The 23,882-nt window shown below is 46.5% G+C and overlaps 1 protein-coding gene across 1 annotated transcript in view; it reads left to right on the forward strand.

Annotated features, from left to right (window-relative positions):
* Positions 1-23,882, forward strand: part of LOC107123882 (LIM domain-binding protein 2) — a 258,177-nt gene that overhangs the window by 186,209 nt on the left and 48,086 nt on the right. The window contains exons 4-5 of the mRNA XM_015427225.1: positions 7,610-7,732; positions 9,306-9,389. Coding sequence (XP_015282711.1) covers positions 7,610-7,732; positions 9,306-9,389 — 207 coding nt within the window. The remainder of the gene's footprint in view (positions 1-7,609; positions 7,733-9,305; positions 9,390-23,882) is intronic.

A 23,882-nucleotide genomic window follows, 5' to 3' on the forward strand; every position in this document is an offset into this window, starting at 1 on the left:
GAAGCTCGTGGCATCAGAACCGGTGTTTGGACCGGGCATCACTGTATGTCACCTTGCAGGGCCTAGTCCCCAGAGCGTGGGGATGTGTCGTTTGGGGTAGTCCAATTATTGCTCTGGGGTGCAGTCTGCCCCAGTGCCATCCTGTGTGTTTGTCCTGGGGACAGTGCGCTTTGGAGCAGCTGGCACCAGAACCGCGCTTTGGACCAGCACACCGCATATGTCCCCTCGAAGGGGAGAGTCCTGTGAATGTGGGGGTATATGGTATGTGGTGGTCCAGACCTTATTTTGGGTGCAGGGGGCACTTCCTTATTCAAATTTGAAATACAGGCCTCGGGGAAGCCCTGCGAACGGAAGCTGGTACAACTGAAGCTCGTGGCATCAGAACCGGTGTTTGGACCGGGCATCTCTGCATGTCACCTTGCAGGGCACAGTCCCCAGAGCGTGGGGATGTGTCATTTGGGGTGGTCCAAATATTGTTTTGGGGTGCAGCCTGGCCCCAGTGCCTGCTTGTGTGATTGTCCTAGGGGCACTGCACTTTGGAGCAGCTGGCACCAGAACCGCGCTTTGGACCAGCACACCGCATATGTCCCCTCGAAGGGGAGAGTCCTGTGAATGTGGGGGTATATGATATGTGGTGGTCCAGACTTTAGTTTGGGGTTCAGAGCTTTCCAACTCACTCTCCCTAGTGTTTCTGAATGACTACACGAATACGAATAAGTAACGAATAAGGAATGAATAAGGAAGTGCGAATAAGGAACCAACTTCAGCCTCCTTTCTTTAAGGAGCTGCTGATCCATGCTGATCCTGCCATTGCTGAGTTTACACAGAGGCATTTGGTGAGGAGTTTTCTCTAAGGCTCTGTGGAAGTCCACTGATATGATACCTGTTGTATCAACCTTTGTGCTTGTTGAACTTTGGAAGGGTGGTAAGGCCAGACTTGCCTTTGCAGAAGCCACAGTGATTCTTCTAAGGCTCAGTGGGACCAGGAGCTGCAATATACAGGCTATTAGCCACATAGGCAGATGTCTAAAATCCAGAACATTGGGTTTTAGACAATAGTAATTGCATTTGGAGTAGGAGCTGCGGTGGCTCAAGTGGTTAAGACGCTGAACTGTAGGCTGGTAGTTCAGCAGTTCGAGACCCAAGTGCCACGTGACGGAGTGAGCTCCCGTCTCTGGCCCCAGCTCCTGCCAGCCTAGCAGTTCAAAAGCAAGAAATTGCAAGTAGATAAATAGGTACCGCTTCAGTGGGAAGGTAACAGTGTTCCGTGCGCCTCGGCGTTTAGCCATGCCGGCCACATGACCACGGAAATGTCTTCGGACAGCATGCTTGGAAACGGAGATGAGCACTGCAGCCCTAGAGTCGGATTCGACTGGCTTTCGAGCAAGGGAAACCTTTACCTTTACTAACTGATGTGGGGATTTCCACCCCCCCCCCCAAATGTTGCTGTTTAGTATCTTTTCTGCCATTGCGGTTTGCAAAAGCAGCCATGAGAAGATCCCTGAGAGCAACCCACTCCTTGTCAAGCTATAATCTCTCGCAGAGTTAGCAGAGAATGCAGACTCACATATAGGGCGAACAGAATAAAAGACGTGTGGGACTAGTGCACTTCTAATAACGGAGAAATGGAAATGCAGCTTTTCTTTCTCTGTTGTGACAAATTGAGAGTCAGTTTGGCGTAGTGGTTAAGTGCGCGGAATCTAATCTGGGAGAACCGGGTTTGATTCCCCATTCCTCCACTTGCACCTGCTGGATGACCTTGGGCAAGCCATAGTTCTGATAAGAGCTGTTCTTGAAAAAGAGCTGTTTCTGTCAAGAGCTCTCTCAGCCCCACCGACCTCACAGGGTGTCTGTTGTGGGGAGGGGAAGGGAAAGGAGTCTGTGAGCCGCCCTGAGACTCCCTTGGGTAGTGAAGGGCGGGGTATAAATCCAATCTCTTCTTCTTCTTCAAAAATCCTCATCTATGCACAATTACTGCTTGGTGTGGGAAATTCAGGTGGGGAGCCATGTTGGTCTGAAGCAACAGAACAAAGTTTAAGTCCATTGGCACCTTTGAGACCCACAAAGTTCTTCAACGTGTGCGTGTGCAGGAAAGCTCCTACCCAGGATTAAACTTTGTTGGGCTTAAAGGCGCCCCCTCTGAGCTCCAGCTGTGTTCTGTTTGGTATGGGGATCTTTTGCATGGTATGTTTGGTATGGGGATTGACATCTTACGAAAGCGACAGGGTTGCCAAGTCGGACTTACCTTGCCGGCGGGAGACTTCTGGGTGGCTCCTGGCGCGTGCCCGGCGTCATAACGTCACTTCCCTGTGATGCGCACGCTGGGGCAGGGTTCCCCCCGGGGCCCAATTCCCCGGCGTCAGGGAACAGGCCTCTGGGGCGGGGGGGGGTTCCACTCCCCGGGGGGACTTGGCAGCCCTAGAAAGCGTACCGATGTTAAAGGAAGCCCTGCTTCTCCGGGCCAGGCAGGGTTGCTGGCTCCGGATTCGGAAGTACCTGGGGATTTGGGGGGTGGAGCCTGAGAAGGGCGGGGTTTAGGGAGGGACTTCAGTAGGGTACAATGCCATAGAGTCCCCCTCCCAAAGCGGTCATATTTCCCCCAGGGGGACTGCTCTCTGTCACCTGGAGATCCGTTGTAATAGCAGGAGATCTCCAGCCACCACCTGGGGTGGGCAACCCTAAGGCCGGGCCAGCGCCCTGGTTGTCTCTGCCTGGCCAGGAACACAGCAGAGCAAGACCTGTTCACATGCAGCATGGAGGATCCTTTTGGAAATGCTGTCCTCCTGCACGCTTGGACTGTTGACTTTCCCTGCCCTGTGGTCTTAAATAGGAGGAGCATTCCAGCTCGAGAGACCTAGACTAGATACCTTTTTTGTTGTTGTTCAGTCGCACAGTCAAGTCCGATTCTTTGTGGCCCCATGGGCCACATCACGCCAGGCCCTCCTGTCTTCCGTGGTCCTCCGGAGTTTGCTTAATTTTCATGTTTGTTGCCTCGATAACACCGTCTAACCATCTCATCCTTTGCTGTCCCCTTCTTCTTTGACCTTCAATCTTTCCCAGCATCAGGGTCTTCTCCAGTGAGTGCTCCCTTCTCATTTGGTGGCCAGAGTATTTGAGCTTCAGCTTCAGTATCTGGCCTTCCAAGGAACAGTCATTCAGACTGAGGTCATCCTGTCGTTTTTGAGATTGTATCCCATTACTGCCTTTCGCACTCTCTTGTTGAGTATAAAGGCCACACCATTTTTTCACCATTTTTTCTACAGGATTCTTGGCCACAGTAGTAGATATAATGGTCTTTTGAGTTAAATTCACCTATTCCCGTCTTCTTTAGTTCATTGATTCCCAAGATGTCGATGTTCAGTCTTGACATCTCATTTTTTTTAGTCGTAATTTTTCTTTTATTGTAAAGACATAACAAACATACGAGGGGGGGAATTTTCCTTTCAATTTCCTCTTTGACAGACTCATGCCTAATTTATCATACATTTATATATCACTTGCAAATATATCAAGTTTATACTTTGTATATCCTTAACAAGTTTTAAATGTCTATATTGTTTACTTAGTATAGTCTTCAAACCACTTATAATATCTTGACCATGTATTTTCAAATGTAGTTTCTTCTTGTCCTTTCAAAATTAAAGTTCGTTTGTCCATTTCTGCCATTTCCAAAATTTTGCTTAAAATTTCTTCTTTCAAAGGCATTTCTGTTCTTCTCCAATATTTAGCATAAAGTATTCTAGCAGTTGTAGTCAAATACAATATAAGATAGGAATCTTTTTTTTTTTACAATTTTCAGGTAGAATATTCAACAAAAATATTTCTGGAGCAAAGGGTATTGTACATTTTAAATTTTTTGTAAAATTCTGTGAATCCAGGCCCAGTATTTTTTTTGCTTTATCACATAACCACCACATATGGTAAAAGGATCCAACATTATTTTGACACTTCCAACATACATTTGAGCATTTAGGGTCAAATTTAGCCAATTTATCAGGCGTAATATACCATCTATAAAACATCTTATACATATTTTCCTTATATGAAATTGCTTTTGTAATTTTTACATTTTTTCCATACCTATGACCATTGGTCCAGCTCAATACTATTACTCAAGTTTTGTGCCCACTTTATCGTAACATTTTTAACAACTTTGTCTTGGGTCTTATTTTCTAAAAGCAATACATAACGTTTCTTAATGAGTTTTTCATCAGCATACATCAATATCTTATCTATTTCTAATATTTTGTCATAAAAGCCTGATGGCTTATCTTTGCTATATCTTGATTCAATTTGAGTTTTTTTGCCACCATGTTAAAGTTTCTATTGGTTTCAATTCATTTCTGCTATCTAATAACTCTTCATATCTTAGAATTGTTTCTTCTTGAAGTAAATTAGGATTTGTAAAGGCTTCTAATGGAGCAACCCATTTTGGAGTCTTGGTGTAAAAATTGTTTTTAGATTCTTCCCATACCTTCAATAAAGAGGCTCTAATAAAATGTTGTTTAAAATATTTGTGGGTATCTGCCCTCCCATACCATATGAAGGCATGCCAGCCTAACAAAAGATCATGTCCTTTTATTTTCAGAAGTCTTGTATTTTCTAAAGTAATCCAATCTTTTATCCATGTCAGAGCTGCTGCTCTGTAATAAAGCAATCAATTTGGTAATGTGAAGCCAGCTCTCTCTTCAGCATCTTTTAACGCTTTAAGCTTAATTCTTGAATTTTTACCTTGCCAAATAAATTGTATCATCATTTTATCAAGTTCTTTAAAATATTTTTGGTTTTGAAGAATAGGTATTGTTTGAAATAAGAAGATCAATCTTGGTAATAATAGTGGCAATTCTTCCCATTAAAGATATTTGAATTTTTTTTCCATTTTTCAAAGTCTTTCTTAATTTCTTTCATCAGTTCCATGTAATTGTTTTCCATCAAAGAACTGCATCTGTTTGTTATGTTTATTCCTAAATATTTGATCTTCTTATGAATTTCTAAACCTGCTAATTTTTGCAGCTGGTGAGCTTGAGGTTTAGTCATGTTTTTAATAAGCATTTTGGTTTTTTACAAGTCCTGCCATCTCATTTTTGACCACGTCAAGCTTACCTTGATTCATAGATCTTACATTCCAGGTTCCTATGCAGTATTGTTCTTGGCAGCATCAGACTTTCCTTTCACCATCAGACACATCCACAGCTGAGCGTCCTTTCGGCTTTGGCCCAGCCACTTCACTCTTTCTGGGGTTACTTGTATATTAAATGTTTTAATGTAAAAAAATAGAACAAAATTTAATGTAGCTTTCCAAAGGACCAATTCCTTGTCAGATCTCCACGGGGAAGAATGTTTCTAAGCCACCAAGACCACTTCTGGTCATCTCATAGTCGTTCTCCCGTCCAGTTCTTTCTGCCCTGGCGAGCAGCTGTGCCCCCATCCCTTCCCAAAAGAGCTGGGCTCAGAATGTCAGTTGCCTTGTGAATGTTGGCACCAGTGTGGAGGATGCTGTGGCCCAGTCATTTGATGGAGGACAGTGACCATTGGGCAGTTGTACCAACTCTATCCCAGCAAAGAAAGAACTCGATGGCCCAAACTGGATAGCAATACCTCAGTGCTTCTGTTTCATTGACAAAAAGAGACATGCGTATCACTCCCACCATTGTCATAATAGGGATCACGGCCAAGAGTTTCACTTCTCCACTCTGCCACGGCTAAACATTGCTAAAGGTATCACTCTACCTGCTGTGTGCTGTATTCAGCTGCTCTGTCGAATTGAAGAGCGAGGTCGCGTTTGGGTTTTTGTTAAAGATACTCCGCGTAGGTTGACTGCTTAAGTTGATGGTCTACCAGAAAGCCTTCCTGCTGCTTTATGGCTTGAAAATAAAATCAAAATGAGACATGTGGTGACTTGGGAGGAGGTGCCAGAGTCCCTGCCTACCAACTTGGCTACCACTAATGAGAAAAGCTTGGATGCAGACGCCGCAGTTTCCCCTCTAAGGTGTGCATTCCCATGAGCAAAAATTTTATCCCATGAGCCAAAAATGGTGCTAGCTTTAAAAATGTGAGAGGGCCAACATTTTTTTAAAATTTACATACAGAAACTATTCAAATATAATCTCTCTTCCCTTAATTATCAGAAAGACAGAGAGAGAGAGAAACAGAAAGACTGAAAGAAAGAGAGACAGAAAGAGAGAGAGAGAATGGAAGAGAAAATGATCAAACGCACACATCTGGCTCCTGTGCCCCAGTCGCCCCTACCTCACGCAAATTCTGGTGGCTGCCTCAGTGAAATGGGTTTCTGGGCACCTGATCACCCAGGTGTGCCATGGAAATGCATAAGCAATGTGATCTTTCCTCTTCATTTCCAGCGCGTCTCTTTTTTTCTTCCAACCCCATTCCGAGGTGCACTTCAGCACCTTTATCGGCTGCCCATGGCACTCCTGCATGGAAGCACACACACACGCATGCAAAACCTGGTGTTTGGGTGAGGAAGTGGGGGAAAGCAAATTCCACTGATGTGAACCACTGGCCACGGGCCTGCGGCACTGTGACGCCAGCTTAGTAGCCGCTGTGTGATAGACGCAAAGCGTCCCAAACTCAAGTGGCTTAATTAGAGCCGATATGTTGCCACAGCCATAGAGAGGCGGGCATCCTCCAAGCAGCAGGGGGAACAGAAAGAACAAAAGGGAACGGAAGATACAACCAGAGAAAGCAAAGAACAGGAAAGGAGGAATGGGTAATGTTATGTCCACTGACTGCCACTAGGCGAGAGTGTATTTTACAGAAGCTTGGATACATAGAGACAATAGGGACTAGGATCCTGAAACCTCTAGCGGTCACCAATAGGAACCTTGGCGGGAAGTTTAAACCCACCAATGGGACCTGTGGGTGGTCCACAGAGACTGTATATAGTTGAGCCTCTGGCCGGTATTTGTGTGTTATGTTGTGTACTAGTAAACATGTGCTGAATATCACTATGTTTCCTGATCATTCGTTGCGTCAAACCCACTACACAACAGGTAAACTGATCCAAGCAGAGAGAAAGGGGGGGGGAGTTCCCCTTTGACCACTGAAAGGCTATGCTGAGGATCATGGGAGATGCATGAACAAAAACCATGTGTGACCAGATCTGTAGTATGTGGGGGATTAGGTGGGATGCTGTGGGACAGTTGGCTGGATCCAACCCTATGTGACATCGGATAGAAGTCAGAAAAGCCCTAGTTACTAGATGAGGCTGTGCCCATGAAGATCTTAACACAAAACAATATGGAAGTTTCTGGTTGAGCAGTTAGGTATTATGTATGCACAACCGCAAACAGAAAGGCTTAGTGTCATTAATTAGCCGCTGTTTCAGAGGGGAAACAAAAAAAGATGTGATAAATAAGATTTAGAGCCCGTAACGCTATAAAATCTACAGCCGGATCAACCATTGTCTACTGAATTGCTTTCCTTAATTCTTTCTTCTTGGGGGGGGGGGGGGGCGGTGTGACAGAATTGCTTCAGTAAAATTGAACATAAAATTCAGTCAGCATTCAGCATTTCTTAAACTGGGTTATTCCCCCCCTAAATTTATCTCAGAGAAGTTTGTTTTTTCTCCCCCCCACCCCCTTTATTCTAGGTGTGCACAGAAGGACGTCTTATCTTGGAATTTACTTTTGACGACCTGATGAGAATAAAGACATGGCACTTTACGATTAGACAATACAGAGAGTTAGTCCCTCGCAGTATTTTAGCCATGCATGTAAGTAGCCCTCAGGAGTTTCACTGGTGGTTATGTTTGTTCGTGTGCTTGCTTGTTTTAAGTGCCAAACATTTTGAACGTAAGGATTGCAAACCCAAGGTAAGCTGCTCCAGCAGTAAATCTTAGGGTTATTCAGCATCATAAACCAAAGTGTTACGCTGGTGCTGCTCAGGCATCACTCAGGCCATATACAAGGATGTTTGAGTGCAAACCCCTCAGTTCAAATCATGCTTGTATCACGAACTTGATAGGTCGTCTTAGACAAGCCAATATTCTCTCTGCCACAGCCTCCACCCTCTAGTAAGGACAAACAGGTAGCAGCAGTGGCCAGGCGTGCCTTTCACCAGCCTCAGCCCTTCCTGAGCAGGAAATATCTTGCCATTGTGGTGCATGCCTTGGTAACTGTTAGCTTAGATTGCTGCAATACACTTTATGTGGGGCTGCCCTTGAAGACTGTCCAGAAGCTGCATATAGAACTTTGCCACCAGGGTGTTAACTGGAGCGGGCTATAGAGACCATACCACTGTTTTACTTTTCCCTATCTATACTGGCTCCCAGTTTGCTCGTGGGCTGAATTCAAGGTGCTAGGACTGACCTACACAGCCTACCTAAAATGAACCGGCCTGCTTCCGTATGAATCTATGCACTTGCTGAGTTCATCTTCAGGGGCCCTGCTTTGGGGCTCCCACCATCTGAAGCAAGACAGGTGGCAGCCCGAGAAAGGAGCTTCTTGGTCGTGGCACCAGTCCGTCCCAGGAAGGTTTGCCTTTGTCCCTCTCTTGTTGTCTTCCGCCAGAGGGTTTGCGTTGGGTTGACGTTCTCTCAGTAACTACAATTTAGTGTAGTGGTTAAGAGCGGCGGGCTCTAATCTGGGAGAACCACGTTTGATTCCCCACTCCTCTACATACAACTGCTGGTGTGACCTTGGGTCAGTCACAAGCTCACTCAGAGCTGTTCTCTCAAAAGCAGTTCTCGAAAGATCTCTCTCAGCCCCGCCTACCTCACAGGGTGCCTGTTGTGGGGAGGGGAAGGGAAAGGAGACGGTAAGTCGCTCTGAGACTCTGAGTGAAGGACAGGTTACCAATCCAATATCTTTTTCTTCTCTTATTGGCCCTCCTTTTTTGCGTGTTTTTATGCATTCATATGTTTTATTTCATTGTTTTAAATATTTTACACATATTTGTATTTTAAATGCTCTTTAATGTTGGAAATGGTTTAATGTTTGCTCCCTTGAGAACCAGAATTGAGTGGCAAGGTGGCATAGAAACATTTTAAATAAATAAATATGGAAATACCCACCTGCTTTACATGACTGTTGTAACAAGCATTCTAAACTGCTGTAAAATACTTAATATTATTATTATTGATTCAGTGGTAGAAATGGAGTAGCCGTTGATTTGTCCTTCCTACAGCAAATGGGGAAGATCTTTGGTGCTTTTTATAAACTGGTGGTCTGGTTTTAAATGCTGGAATCTAGAACTGCTTAATTTTCAGACCCGTCAAATTACGATGTTACTATTGATTTTTGTTTCGCTTGTGAGAACGTTAAGCATGTCTCTGTTTTTGGGTTCAGGCACAAGACCCCCAGGTCCTGGAGCAGCTGTCCAAAAATATCACGCGTATGGGTCTGACTAACTTCACCCTCAACTACCTCAGGGTAAGCTCACTGTGAGTAATTTTTGAAAAGGTTACTGTCGCTGCCTTGACAGGTCCTTTCTTAGCCTAAAGACTCTTGAGTGTGGTCACTGCCAGCGCCGGAGTTCTTGTTTGTTTCACAAAGCTGGTTTTTCTGGAAATTCAGTTCTGCTGGGTTTGAACGTCAGAAAGGCTCTTTCTTCCGTCTCAGGTCTTTTACTGCCTGGTAGAGCGGCTTAATAAAGCTTGGAGACATGTTGGCTAATCAAGGAGGCCGATTTATTTCATGCCCATCTTCAGCTTCTTCCTGCTTGCTTTCCTACTGTTTTCTTCTATTTATTATCTTTAAGTGTTTCCACAGTGCCTTCAGTATTCCTGGTTCTCATAGAAGAACAAAGGAGAAGACAGGTCCCTGCCCTGAGGCATTCACAGTCAAAAATTCAACGTGGGAGACAATAGATGAGGGGTGGGATGATAGGGGGGGACACACACACCCCGAGCCAGCGTGGCGTATTGGTTCAGAGTGGCAGACTCTAACCTGGAGAACCGGGTCTGATTCCTCTGCGTGAAGCTTGCTGGGTGACCTTGGGCCAGTCACAGTTCTCAGAACTCTCTGAGCCCCACATACCTCACAAGGTGCCTATTGTGGGGAGACAAAGGGAATGTGATTGTAGGGTTGCCAGCCTCCAGGTGGGGCCTGGGGATCTCCCGCTTTTACAACTGATCTCCAGCTGACAGAGATCAGCTCCCCTGGAGAAAATGGCTGCTTTGAAAGGTGGACTCTATGGCATTGTACCATGCTGAGGCCCCTCCCCAAACCCCACCCTCTCCTGGATCCACCCCCAACGTCTCCAGGTATTTTCCAACCCAGACCTGGCAACCCTATGTGATTGTAAGCCACTCTGAGATTCCCTAAGGTACAGATGTAGTGGTTAAGTGCGCGGACTCTAATCTGGGAGAACCAGGTTTGATTCCCCACTCCTCCACATGCACCTGCTGGATGACCTTGGGCAAGCCATAGTTCTGGCACAGCTGTTCTTGGAAAAGAGCAGTTTCTGTCAGAGCTCTCTCCAGTGCTCCCTCTAAGCTGTATAGTCTTGGAAGCAAAAATTCTACTGTGTGAGCTACTGGCATTAAAGTTGTGAGTGAGTGATTCGGCTACTGCATCAATTAGTTTGCTCTGGAGCCATCTTTCCTGAGCGAAGACAAAAATGTGTGAGCCAGAGGCTACAAAACTGTGAGCTAGCTCACACTAACTCAGCTTAGAGGGAACACTGGCTCTCTCCGCCCCACCTGCCTCACCGGGTGTCTGTTGTGGGGAGGGGAAGGGAAAGGAGATTGTAAACTGCTCTGAGACTCTATGAGTGAAGGGTGGGGTATAAATTCTTCTTCTTCTTCTTCTTCTTCTTCTTCTTCTTCGTCTTTCTCCTGTAAAATACTCACAGCATCTCTAGTCCTTCTTTTGTAAGTGAGGCTCTTCCTGGACCCCGTCTTGGTGGCCTCTCTAATTTTCCCACTTACACTGCTCCTATACATTTTCAGTCAGGCTTGTGGAAGGAGTGTATCCCCTCCACAAGGGAGGTGTTATGGAAGAGAAGAAGAAGGAGAAGAAGAAGAGTTGTTGTTTTCATACCCTGCTTTTCTCTGGAACTACAGCTCGTCTCCAGACTACAGAGATCAGTTCCCCTGTAGAGAACGGCTGCTGCTGAGTGTGGGCTCTATGGCAGTGTACCCCACTGAGGGCGGGGTCCTCCCCCAAATCTCCAGAAGTTTCCCAACTTGGAGCTGACCATCCTACCCTCCCCATCCCAGGCGACGGTGGTGCAACGCGTATCGCTGTCCCCCGCGGCAAGGATCCTGTGAAGACGTGCGGATCCCCCGCTGCGGCTTGGCCGCCCTATTTTGGACCCCTTTCTGTGGGCTTTGCACCGCCGCTGTCGACTGGAACGTTTCCCAAGTTCCATAAATGTGTTCACTCCCGTTGCATTTGGATCCTTGAGAGGTTCATTCAGCATCTGCTATTTTTATATGCTAAAAGTGTTCCCTGGTCGCCTTGACATGCATCCGCCACAGTGTAAATTTAGGGTTGGTCTGGTGAGGTTTGAAATGCAAATTGCCTGCAGGTGCAGAATACTGTGAAGCTAAATGCAATGTGGCACATTAGCTAAAGTCTTACGATATGCCAAATAGGTTTAAAACTGAAATTATACTATGCAAGGCACAATTTTAGCAGAAGGTGCTGTTCATGGAGTAAGTGGGGAATTTCAGACAAGCGATAGATTCCGGAAGGGAACCGGTTCTCAAACGGGTTCTGGTCTGTCATTTCAGACAGAACCCATTTCAGACAGAACCCCTTCCGGAATCTATTTGCCATTTCATACACAAACGCTTCAGTCCCGTTTAGGAACCGGGACTGAAGCGTTTTACCTGTCATCCACTTCCAAGTGGTCTCCAGTGCCCTCTCCCAGTTCCGATACGCCTTTTTCCCGCCTTTTTTCGCCCGCACGGCTTTTTTTTTTTTGAACGTTCGATTTATAGCGTTATAGCGCTATAACGGTATAACGGAATAGCATTATATCAATCCCATTGGAATGCATGGAGTGTTTTGTTATACTGCTATAGCGCTATAAATCGAACGTTTTTTTAAAAAAAAATTGATCACCCACGCGGGAGGAAAACGGCGGGAAAACAAAGCGGTGCAAGTCTGAAATGCCAAACCGCTTCTGATCTGGCTGATTTCCGGTAGGGGCAAGCCCTGTGTGAAATGGCAGCCCTGTACCGGTTCACCTCAAAACGGAAGAATACCGGCTCGAAACCGGGAGGAACTGGGTAATGTGAAATTCCCCAGTGTTTAAAATCCACAGGCAGTAGCAGTAGTCCTTCGTGATCACCTTCTGTGCCTCTCGTTAGAATCACAGAACAAGACTTGGAGAAGGGCAGAGAAAGAATTTGGCAGTATTTAAATCTGTTTCCCGCTCACTGAGGTACGAACAAGGCTTCCAGTGGCAGGCCCATTTCCCCTGCAGGTACCTCCGTAGGAGCCCTGACTGGTAGAAAACGATCAGAGGGAGAGGTATGTGTGTGTGGGGGGGAGCCCTTCTCTCTTGCCTCACCGTGTCCTCTGCTCTTCAAGTACTACCCTGGTTCCCGGGCCCTGATCCGTTACCGAAAAAGAGCTCCAGCCTGGGGGAAGCAGTCCACTCACCGGTTGTACTGGTTCAATATCAGCAATGAATTGAGAACAAGTTGGACACAAGCCGATAGTGAAGTCCAGTTGTGGAATACATATGATTTAAGATATTGTTGTCGTTGTGGGCCAAGCTGGGGTTCAAATTGCACTTCAGATGTCGAGCTTCTGTGGTCCGTCCACTGCCTGTCAGCTCCAGGTTGGGAAATCTCTGGAGATTTGAGGGGTGGAGCCTGGGGAGGGTGGGGTTTGTGTCTGTGTGTAAAATTATAGTGCCCGCCTTCCAAAACGGCCATTTTATTCCAGGGAAATGATCTCGGTAGCCTGGAGGTCAGTTGTAATTCTGGGAGATCTCCAGCCACCACCTGGAGGCTGGCAACCCTATGAATCCCCTCTCCGATTTTGTCACATATTCGCTAGAGGTTGGCTGTGGTCTGGATGCGTGAGTTCACAGTAAAGTAAGTAAAAGTTGCCCAGGTGGTTTCTCCAGATGGGTTAGGGCAGGGGTGTCAAATATGCGGCCCGGGGGCCAAATCAGGCCCCAAGAGGGCTTCCATCAGGCCCACAGTGGAAGTGGCCATCTCCTGCTTTCAGTTCTGCTACTGCTGCTGCTGCATCCTAGCTTGCTTCGCCAGACTCTCTTAATCACTCAGCCATTTCATGTCTTCACCTGGGCCCTAGACTCAGAAGTCTGAGCATGAGATTTCTGTGGTGAATGTCAACAAATCAAAAGTAGGTTTGCAGCTTACAAAGCTAATGTTTTAAGCATGTTTTTATTTTAAGTTAAAAAAAATATTTGTGTTTGTGTCCTTTAGAAAGTTTATATCTCCGCTACCTGGCATTACATTTTATGGCACACATGGCCCGGTCTCATTTATGTCAGATCCAGCCCTCATGACAAATGAGTTCGACACCCCTGGGTTAGGGGATTGGGTTGGGAGAGACATTTGAAGTTGTCACAATGAGCACCCGAGGTATCTCTGGGGGAAAATTTGGGGAGGCTTTCTGGAAATTATATATTATGGATTTTGCTCTGGAGCAATCTATTGTCACCTTAATGAGCAAACTGAACAATGGCATTCTTGTGCAAAACAAGCCTCTAAATGGTTTTGTAGAGATCCACCGGTGGTTGTTAGCCAGCCGGTAGTTATTAGCCATAACAGAAAAAGGGACTCTGCATTACTACTGCTTATTTCCCATGGAGCACATGGATTTCTTCTTGTCTGTGGTATCACAAGTGCAGAAGGTTTTCAAGGTATTGCAAATCGGATGAAAACTGTACCTGAGCTGCTGTAACAACTGTGCCTCCTCCCAGCTGTTGGCATCTGTTGCTGACAAAGCTTAGCAGCTGCTTTCCGAAGGCAGAGCTATATTCACCTGGTGGACGACAGAGACCATTTGTTGCAGCAGGGCTATCGAAGGACTGGGGAGAGGACTTTTGCCAGCTCTCTTTTGCTAGGTCCTCCAGTACCACTACAGAGAGTCAGAAGAGCAGCTCGGGCTCGTGTTCTTTCCATTTCTAATGCTCCTGTTTTAAGCTGTGTACCCCAAATGCAAGCTACCGTGTTTTCCAATATTTACAGAAAGGCAGGGTGGGTGTAAGCACTCTGGATGAATGGATGGATGCAGTGAATTTGAGCCAAAGGATTCCCTTTGAGAAATCTGTTCCTTTTGAGAAAGTTGTTCCTCAGTGAGAAGGTGGGGATTGAGGCATTCTTTTGGGGTCTGTGTCATGGAGGCTTGATTCTCCTTCTGAAGGATGGATGGATGGATGGATGGATGGAGTGAATTTGAGCCAAAGGATTCCTTTTGAGAAATCTGTTCCTTTTGAGAACGTTGTTCCTCAGTGAGAAGGTGGGGACTGAGGCATTCTTTTGGGGCCTGTGTCATGGAGGCTTGATTTTCCTTCTGAAGAGTGGGTGGATGGATGGATGGAGTGAATCCCAGCCAAAGGATTCCCTTTGAGAAATCTGTTCCTCAGTGAGAAGGTGGAGACCAGTGTTCCCTCTAAGCTGAGTTAGTGTGAGCTAGTTCAGTTTTTTAGCCTCCGGCTCACACAGTTTTATCTCAGCTCAGGAAGGAGGGCTCCAGAGCCAACTAATTTATGCAGGGGCCAAATCGCTCGCTCCCAACTTTAATGCCAGTAGAATTTTGCTCACATGACTTTGCAGCTTAGAGGGAGCACTGGTGGGGACCAAGGCATTCTTTTGGGGCCTGCGTCATGGAGGCTTGATTCTCCTTCGGAAGAGTGGGTCAAGAAAAGCTCTCTGCCTGGGAGCTCGCCAAGCCCTGCCGGTCTTGAGTCTGGCCTGTTGTCTGTCATGCCCCTTTTTCTGGCTGCTGGATAGGGTTGCCAAACCCCCCAGTTTGCCAGGGGTCCCCCATTTTGGGGGGGGTTCTACCCGCCCCCAACACCCACCCCCACTCCCCTCTCTCCCTTTAAGTGTGTGGAACCCGTGATTCCTCCCAAGCCGCTTCGTGCTCTTAAAAGGGAAACGCGGCTGCTCTTAAAGGGGAAATGCCGGCTCCTGCATTTAAAAGGGAAACGCCGACTCCTTCAAGTGCAGGGAACTGCCGTTTCTGGAGATCCGACGCACGGGTGGGGGGGGCGGACGTCCCCAACATGATGTCATCATGTCGGGGATGCCCCACCCCCTCCAGGAACGCCCCCAATGTCCCCCACTGGGGGTGGAAGATGGCAACCCTACTGCTGGAGCTCTGCTGGCTCTCAGGTCACCCCTGCCGTACCCATCTGTTTTGCCTCCGTGTGGCCTGGTGATGGCCCCGGGGCTCTCTCCTGAAGGCTTTGACCAACGAGAATCAAGCAAGAATGAGGGGCATTTGCAAAAAAAAAATGGCTCCCAACAACCTTCCTTTTATTTCTTTTTATTTCCGTTTTTTGCAGACAACACGACCCCTTTTCAGATATGGTGCAAATGAGGAGCTCTTGTTTTAGATGGTAAGAAGGCCTGCGTGATGGCCTCATCTACCCAAACAGTATGGAGAACGACCAGTCCACCTGGACCAGAAGCTCGATTAATGGAATGCAATTTATATAGAGCTGTGAAAACGTGAAAGAGGGGAAAGTGAGCTTAGATAATGAGGACAGTTAGATAACGGGGGTTCAGATAATGGTGAATTCACTTTAGTTCGCCACTCTTTTATTTTATTAATTTTGAAAAGAACATTGCTTTAAGTTGGCCCCGGGAAAAACCACCCACGGCAAAGGGGAAGGGTTCCAATTGTTGCAATCAGCACTTGGTGTCATTTCATTTAAACATCTCTGGTCGTTAAAGTCATTAGCACGGCCTAATATGCTTTCAAATAAGGTTTTAAACTTAACCAAATAAATGGCAGCCTTTTCTCCTTCCCTCGCGAGCTGCAAATGCTAGTGATAATCTTGAGGGAAAACTCTGCTGATGAGCAGAACAAATCATTTTTATTCTTCTCCAAGCCAAAAGTGGTTAGCTGGGCAGAAGCAAAAGTAGCCGGCTGCAGAAGCAAAAGCAGAGAAACCTTGATTGCCATAGGGAGCTGTTCGAAAAGTGTCCTCTACGGCCATCACTCTGTAGATACAACAGAGTGCTGCACTGTATGTTGGGGGCAATTAGATTTGGAAGCCTTTATTCGAGACTGAACTTAATTTCCCAAATCAGAGATGCCAAATCTCAAGTCTAGGCTTGTATGTCCTGCCTTTTGATAGGGCCGTTTCTGCATCCAAATTACTGCTTGGGGTGGTACAATGGGGAGAGCACCAGTCTACTAAGATAGCTTGGCTCACTGGTAGCCATCAGTAGCAATCCCCACCTGGGCCTGATTCTCTGTCGGCCCACGAAAGGGGATGGATTATCTTGGTTGAGCCAACAAAATACCTTGAACTTGCTCTGCCCTTTGAGCCGGAAACTTTTCCCAGCCAATCCTAGATTGGTGTGGATTGCTTGTGGAGCAGGGTTGCCAGCCCTTAGCTGGTAATCCCCTGGAGCATTGTGGGTGGGAGACTTCTGAGATATTTCTTCCTGTTTAAGAATAGGAAGTGATGTTGTGATGCTCTAGGAATTTAACAAAATATATCTATGGTAAAACTAAAACAGGAAGTACCCTCTAGGCATCAGTCACCTTCTCCCCCCACTTCTGTTGCCATTCCATTGAGTGAAAGCAGGGGAAAGGGAACACTGCCATGAGGTTTTCCTGCCAGAATTGAGAAAGTGGTACCCCTATTGTGGAATATCTTATTTATTTATTTTAAATATTCACATCCTGCTTTTCGGCTTTTTCAGATTCTCTAGGAGGCTTTAAAAAAATAGAACCAGCTGGCAATCAATGTTTCCTCTAATCCCCCCACACACACACACACTGAGTGGAGCAGTTCACATCCTGAGCAGAATGTAAAGTGGGCAACGGGCAGTGCAAGACCTTGCATGGTTCCAGACTAGGGTTGCCAGGTCTGGGTTGGAAAATACCTGGAGACTTTGGGGAGGGGGAGCCAGGAGAGGGTGGGGTTTGGGGAGGGGCCTCAGCGTGGTCCAGTGCCACAGAGTCCACCCTTCAAAGCAGTCCTTTTCTCCAGGGGAGCTGATCTCTCTGTCAGCGGGAGGTCCCCAGGCCCCACCTGGAGGCTGGCAACCCTACTCCAGACTACTGTTGAGCGGGGCTTCCGGCTTCAGTAAGCGGCTGCTCATACGCACAGCTTAGAGGGAACACTTCCTGCCATTAAAAACCAGCAAAATGCAATAGTAATCTTAAAGATGACTAAATGAGCATAAAAAGTTCAGCAACAAATTGAAAAACAGTGATTCCAACCAGTGTTCCCTATAAGCTGAGTTAGTGTGAGCTAGCTCACAGATTTTTTTAGCCTCCGGCTCACACATTTTTGTCTTAGCTCAGGAAGGATGGCTCCAGAGCAAACTAATTTATGCAGCAGCCAAATCGCTCGCTCCCAACTTTAAGGCCGGCAAGATTAAGGCTCACAAAGTAGAATTTTTGCTCACAAGACTCCACAGCTTAGAGGGAGCATGGATTCCAACCACAGGAGCAAATGCAATAGTTTTAGGTGAGAAGACTGAAGGTACTCAGAAATGCCTCTAGAGAAGGTGCATGGAAAGCCACAGTCTCGGTGCCATGGCCACGCACTGGGCCTGCACACGGAATGGAACTCGGATATCAGTATAGTTTTCTCTACACATGTCAGTGGTACTCAGATTTGTCATACTTACCTATGTGTAAAATTCAGCCCAGAGTTTAGGAACCTTAAAACCTTTTTTTTAAGTGCCTTCGTGGGATCTTGGAACCCTTTTAAAGGGCTACAGCAATGAATTCCAGTTTCTGTGTTCTGAAACCCAGGACCAAATCTACAGATCCATAAGAATGACAAAACTGAGTTCCTTTGTTGACCCTTTTTTTAAAAAAAGGCAGTGGATGTGTGCTTCTGAGGGCTAATTCATACAATTTAAGAACATAAGAGATGCCAGTGTTGGATCAAGCCAAAGGCCCATCCAGTCCAACACTACGTGTCACACAGTGGCCAAAAACACCAGGTGCCATCAGGAGGTCCAGCAGTAGGGCCAGGACATTAGAAGCCCTCCCACTGTTGACCCCCCCCCCCAGCACCAAGAAGACAGAGCATCCCTTGCACCAGAGTCCCTATCTATACCTTGTGGCTAATAGCCACTGATGGACCTCTGCTCCATATGCTTATCTAAATTTGGATATGAGCCAGCGTGGTGTAGTGGTTAGGAGCGGTGGACTCTAATCTGGAGAGCTGGGTTTGATTCCCCACTCTGCCCCATGAAGCTGTCAGCTAAGGCGGTCGTGTGATGGAATGTGTGGGTTGCTGTCCATGTCTCTCACTCCCCCTCCCTGCTTCTTTACGTCTTGAGCTGTTATCTTAGTAGTGTCCTTGAAGCTGTGTATTGCCTGCTCCTAGCTTCCCTCTGGGAATATAACCCTTGCTTTTTGCCCACTTTCCCAGGTGCTTGCTCACTGGCCTTTCCGTGTCAGGGGGTCTTGTATGAAGGGGGGGTATATCTGGGGTTTCCTTCACTGTCCCTCCATTCCTGACACAGAGGTTCATGATGTCTTAAGTACTCGCTCTCAATAAACTGAAACTTCTGAAGGAACGTTGTTGAGTGTGGTTGACTGATGCCCCTGACAGAAGCCTGTTGGGTGACCTTGGGCCAGTCACAGTTCTCTCAAAACTTGCTCAGCCCCACCTGCCTCAGAAGGTGCCTGTTGTGGGGAGAGGAAGGGAAGATGATTGTAAGCCCCTTGCAGAGTCCTGAAGGTAGAGGAAAATGGGGTATTAAAAACCTTCTCTTCTTCAAATGTGAAGTCCAGCCAGAGTGAAGTTTGTGGGCCAATGGCTAGAATTACCGGTACTTTACTAGAGGTGGAACGGTTTCTTCTTCTGTTGAACAGAATGGTTTTCCGGACTCTTCTCAAAATAGCATCATTGGACAAAGATGTCTTAGCCACTAATCTCTTCTTTTTGACCACTAATCTCTTCTTTGAGCAGTTAATTGAGGATTTGGTAGCGGAGCAGCTAAGTCATTTGTGGATGAACTTTATTCAGCCGTTCACAATCTGACTTCCAGCCTGATGATAAGATTAGGATGACTTGATTAGTCCTGATATTTATCTGGAAGTTGTTAGAGAGACTATCTCCCCGTCAGGCCTATTACACCTTTTTTTGATACAACACAGTTCACTTAAAGGTGGTTTGAACTGCTGGCTGGTCTTCTTGCGTTGACCTTCCACTGTTGTAATACTTTGTGGCCTGATCACGTCCCAGAAAAGACCACTGCTGATGCTTCTAGTTCATCACCATGGGAACTGTTTTGTAGTGTTCCGAAAGGCCGAGTATTATCACCTGTGCAATTGAATACGCGTATAAAACTGCCAGAGCTCTCTGGTTATATCATCCAAAAATGGCTGCATGGGCTGTAAACTTGCATAGGAAAACTGGACAAGTTGATATAGAGGAATTTCACATTACCCTTTTTAAGCCGTTTTGAAGCCGTTTTTGATCCATCATGGAGTAAACCGGTATAGGGCTGCCATTTCACACATGGCTTTCCCCTACCGGTAAACAGCTGGATCTGAAGCAGTTTGCCATTTCAGACTGCACTGCTTTTCCCCGCTTTTCCTTGTCGTTTTTCGCCCACGTGGGCGATCTCTGGCTTTTTTTTTTAAACGTTCGCTTTGGAGTGCTATAGTGCTATAGCACTATAAGACAACACTCCAGGCATTCCAATGGGGCTGCTATAACGCTGTCTTGCTGTTGTGTAATAGCGCTATAGCGCTCTAAAGCGACCGTTCCAAAAAAAAAGCGGAGATCGCCCACGCAGGTGAAAAACGGCGGGGAAAAGCGTTTTGGATTCAGGAGAAGAACCTGGAGACTACTTGGAAGTGGTTTACAGGTAAAACGGTTCAGCCGCATTTCCTGAACGAGACAGAAGCGTTTGTGTGTGAAAGTACAAATATATTCCGGTAGGGAACCAGTTCTAAAATGGTTCTGTCCGAAATGTCTGACCAGAAACCGTTTGGGAACCGTTCCTGAACCGGAATATATCACCTGTCTGAAATTCCTCATAGTTATACAAAGCTAATGGTGAATCCAGACGAAATGGAGGTGGTGAATTGTGGACATGTAGGATTGCCAGGGAGGCCTCCCACCAATTGCTGTTGTTGACCCCCCGCCGCTTGGACCAGTGACAGGAGAAACATAGAAACACTGCCAGCCCTTGGGCCAGTGTGTCACTTCCAGCTACAATCCAGAAGTGACAATGGGGAGCTCTAGAAATTGCCAGAAACTCTATGGCATAGGTGGCCAAACTGACTTGATGTAAGAGCCACATAAAATAAATGTCAGATGTTTGAGAGCCATGAGACATGCACAAATATTACACACAAGTTTTTATTGAAAATATGCAAATTTGCTCTTTATTAATATTAAATAAGACTGCCAAAAATAAAAACAAATGGGGTAAAAACAGGTATTGAAAATGATATCTATTTGTCCAATGATATTTATTTGTTTGCTAATGATATTTATTTGTCTGAGAGAGAGGAAGAGAAAGAGAAGTGGAAAGAAAGAGAGAGGAGGAGAGAAACAAAGAAAGCAAATAGATGGGTGAGAGGGAGGAGATGTGGAAGGAAAGCAAGTTTATCTTTAAATGGGTCCTCCAAGCCCCCCCCATGCCCCCACATCAGCTGGCTTGGCTTGGAGAAGGGATTTAAAGAGAAAGAAAAATGCCTTCTCCAAGACAGCTGGTGGGGAGGGGCTTTGAGAATGCATTTAAACTTAAAGTCGCTTTCTTTCTCTGCTCCCCTCACACACACCTCAAGCTTACCCAGAGAGGGGAACATTGGCTGGGGAAGGGGAAGCCGATTGAGGAGGCATGCCTCCCCCTCACTTCCCCAGCCACCCTGCCAGGAGCCGCACAGTATGTGTGAAAGAGCCACATGTAGCTCCCAAGCCACAGTTTGGCCACCCCTGCTCTATTGTAAAACCATAGAATTTTACCAGAGAGTTTCTGTCGATTCCTAGAGCTCACTTTTGGGTTGTAGCAGAAGTGATATATTGACATCAGCAACATCACACACACATACAAACACACACACGTCCCCACCAGTGTTCCCTCTAAGCTGAGTTAGTGTGAGCTAGCTCACAGTTTTTTAGCCTCCGGCTCACACATTTTTGTCTTAGCTCAGGAAATATGGCTCCAGAGCAAACTAATGTATGCAGTAGCCAAATCGCTTGCTCACAACTTTAATGGCAGTCGCTCACAAAGTAGATTTTTTGCTCACAGGACTCCACAGCTTAGAGGGAACATTGGTCCCCACGCCACAACCCTCCCACTGGTTGCCAGGCTTGGCAACCCTATGGATATGTGATACCTAACATGGTAATCATCTATCTGAGCCAGTTTGGAGTTGCTCCTGAACCTGCCTTTGTTCCTGGATAAGCAAAAGAGATGGATAGGATCAGGGCTTTTTTTGTAGAAAAAACCCAGCAGGAACTCATTAGCATAATAGGCCACACCCAACAGCAGAAACTCCTTAGCATATTAGGCCACATCCCTGATAGCGCAGCTCATTGGCGTATTAGGCCACACCCCGGGAAAGGCGGGGGGGCTCCGTAGGCCTTCCCTGGGCCGTGGTGCAGGCTGGGAAAGGCGGGGGGGGCTCTGCAACTTATCTCCCTGCTTCTTGCTCCTCGTGGCCCAACTGAAGGCTGCTGGGAGCAGGGAGCGGGGCTTGCTCCATGTGCCCACCCCTTGGGCTTGGAAGCCAGCCGGAACTCCGTTCCTGTGCGTTCCTGCCCAAACATAGCCCTGGATAGGATTGCCTTTTCTTAGCTATATTCATTTCTTAAGCGCCATCTTGTTTTGCCTATACATGACCTCGACATGGTTTGGTTACCCTAAGGCACTTTATGTGAGTCCCTGAAACCGCCTCTCCTCCTCCTCCTCTGAGGTCCCGCACCCATTACAGTCAGCTGATCAGGTTGTGTCCCACATACTACCACTGTATGAAGTTGGCCTATGGGGAGAAGAGCCTTTGAGGCAGTCGCTTTGGAATGGCCTCCCTAGTTAAGATCAAAAACTACGTGGCCTTTTGAAAATCTTTTGGATGCTCAGTCATTTTGTGGGCTGTTGAGATTACATGTGTTGGCTGCCAATGAGCTTTTGTCTTTGGTATTTTGTGCTAAATAGCTGTTTTAAAAACCCTGTGTTATGTTATAAGTAAGCTACATTGTGCATAGGGGAAGAAGTATATCAGTATTTATATGTATGCTAGAAAAGCACATGGATCGATCTGGGAAGCAAGGCAGGGTCAGCCCTGGTTAATACTTGGAAGGGAGACCTCCAAGGAAGTCCAGGGTTGCTACACAGAGGCAAGCAATAGAAAACTACATCTGAATGTCTCTTGCCTTGAAAACCCTATGGGTTTGCCATACGTTGGCTGCGACTTGACAGCAAAAGAACAGAAGAAAGCACAACACTTGCAAAGTTCTGCTTTAAGACGTTTGCGGTTCAGTTCCTCCCTGCCCCTTCAAATCATTGGAGAGATCTAGTTGGTATTTGAACTTCAGTCAAAGAATTCTGTTATAAATGTGCATACCAAGTTTCATTCTGTTATCTACAGACTCCAGACACATTTGATTATGCCCCCCCCCCCTGAAAATGGGCTGGAGTCAAGCAAGAATTCCAACAGAGAATTACATTGCCTGCCATTCAGGAATAACACGGTGTTCATGACATTTATGAACTCTCACCTGGGTTTCTCGTACCTAGAGTGGGATGGGACTGATGCACATTCTTAGATAATACCACCCTCAGCAGTGATACATGGGGATTTTTCTGATATGACCAACCCATTGAGTCAATTAGGTGGGATGTGACTGAACTGATCTGTATAAAAGGGGTTATCTGTGGTGTATAAGTATATCCACACAAAATTACTGTGCGTAAAAACTAAATTTTAAGAAGGAAAATAAACATGCATTTCAGATGGCGAAGCTGGGGGAGATGGTTGGAACAAGTCATCAGAGAGCTTTGGAAACCAAAGCAGGATTATTTTATAAATAGCACGGATAACAGAAGAGGGTGTCTTTGAGATTTCCTCCTGTTTGGACGCAAGAATATGGCGGGAAGCTATGCTTAAAATGGCGGACAGGTTGGATTAAGCTTTCTGAGGGGAATTAGATACTACAAGAGAAAGACAGATGCTGAAAGCTTCTCTTCTCTTCTTTTTCTTCATATATATATTGTCACGGCTCAGGTGGGGTGTCACCTGACGCTGCCACCACTCTGGTTCCAGGGTCCCTTGAGAAGGCCCAGAGCACCCTCCCAAGACCTTTAGACCTCCCTTTTGGCCAGATAATAGGTGTGAGGACCAGGCAGAGTGAACAATGAAAATAGTTTATTGTATAGGAGGTCAAACAACAAGGTGCAGAATTATAACAGTAAGTGGGTGAAAAGAAAAGAAATCAAATGCCGTAACGCGTCTAAATATATACTGTCCCTAGCTCACTATTCCAAGTGACACTAGACTACTCACCCTTCCCTCGGGATGAGGGTTTCTTCCTGCAGCAGCCTTCCTTCCGGCTCTGCCCTCTGGAAGAAAGAACAGGTTCTGCTCGGGCACCAGCCCTTTTGTTCCCCAGTCTCAGGTTCAGCAAACTATTCCAAGTGACACTAGACTACTCGCCCTTCCCTCGGGATGAGGGTTTCTTCCTGCAGCAGCCTTCCTTCCGGCTCTGCCCTCTGGAAGAAAGAACAGGTTCTGCTCGGGCACCAGCCCTTTTGTTCCCCAGTCTCAGGTTCC

The sequence above is a fragment of the Gekko japonicus genome, unplaced genomic scaffold (genome assembly GCF_001447785.1).
Source record: "Gekko japonicus isolate JY-2015 unplaced genomic scaffold, Gekko_japonicus_V1.1 scaffold1134, whole genome shotgun sequence".
NCBI classification, from domain to species: Eukaryota; Metazoa; Chordata; class Lepidosauria; order Squamata; family Gekkonidae; genus Gekko; species Gekko japonicus.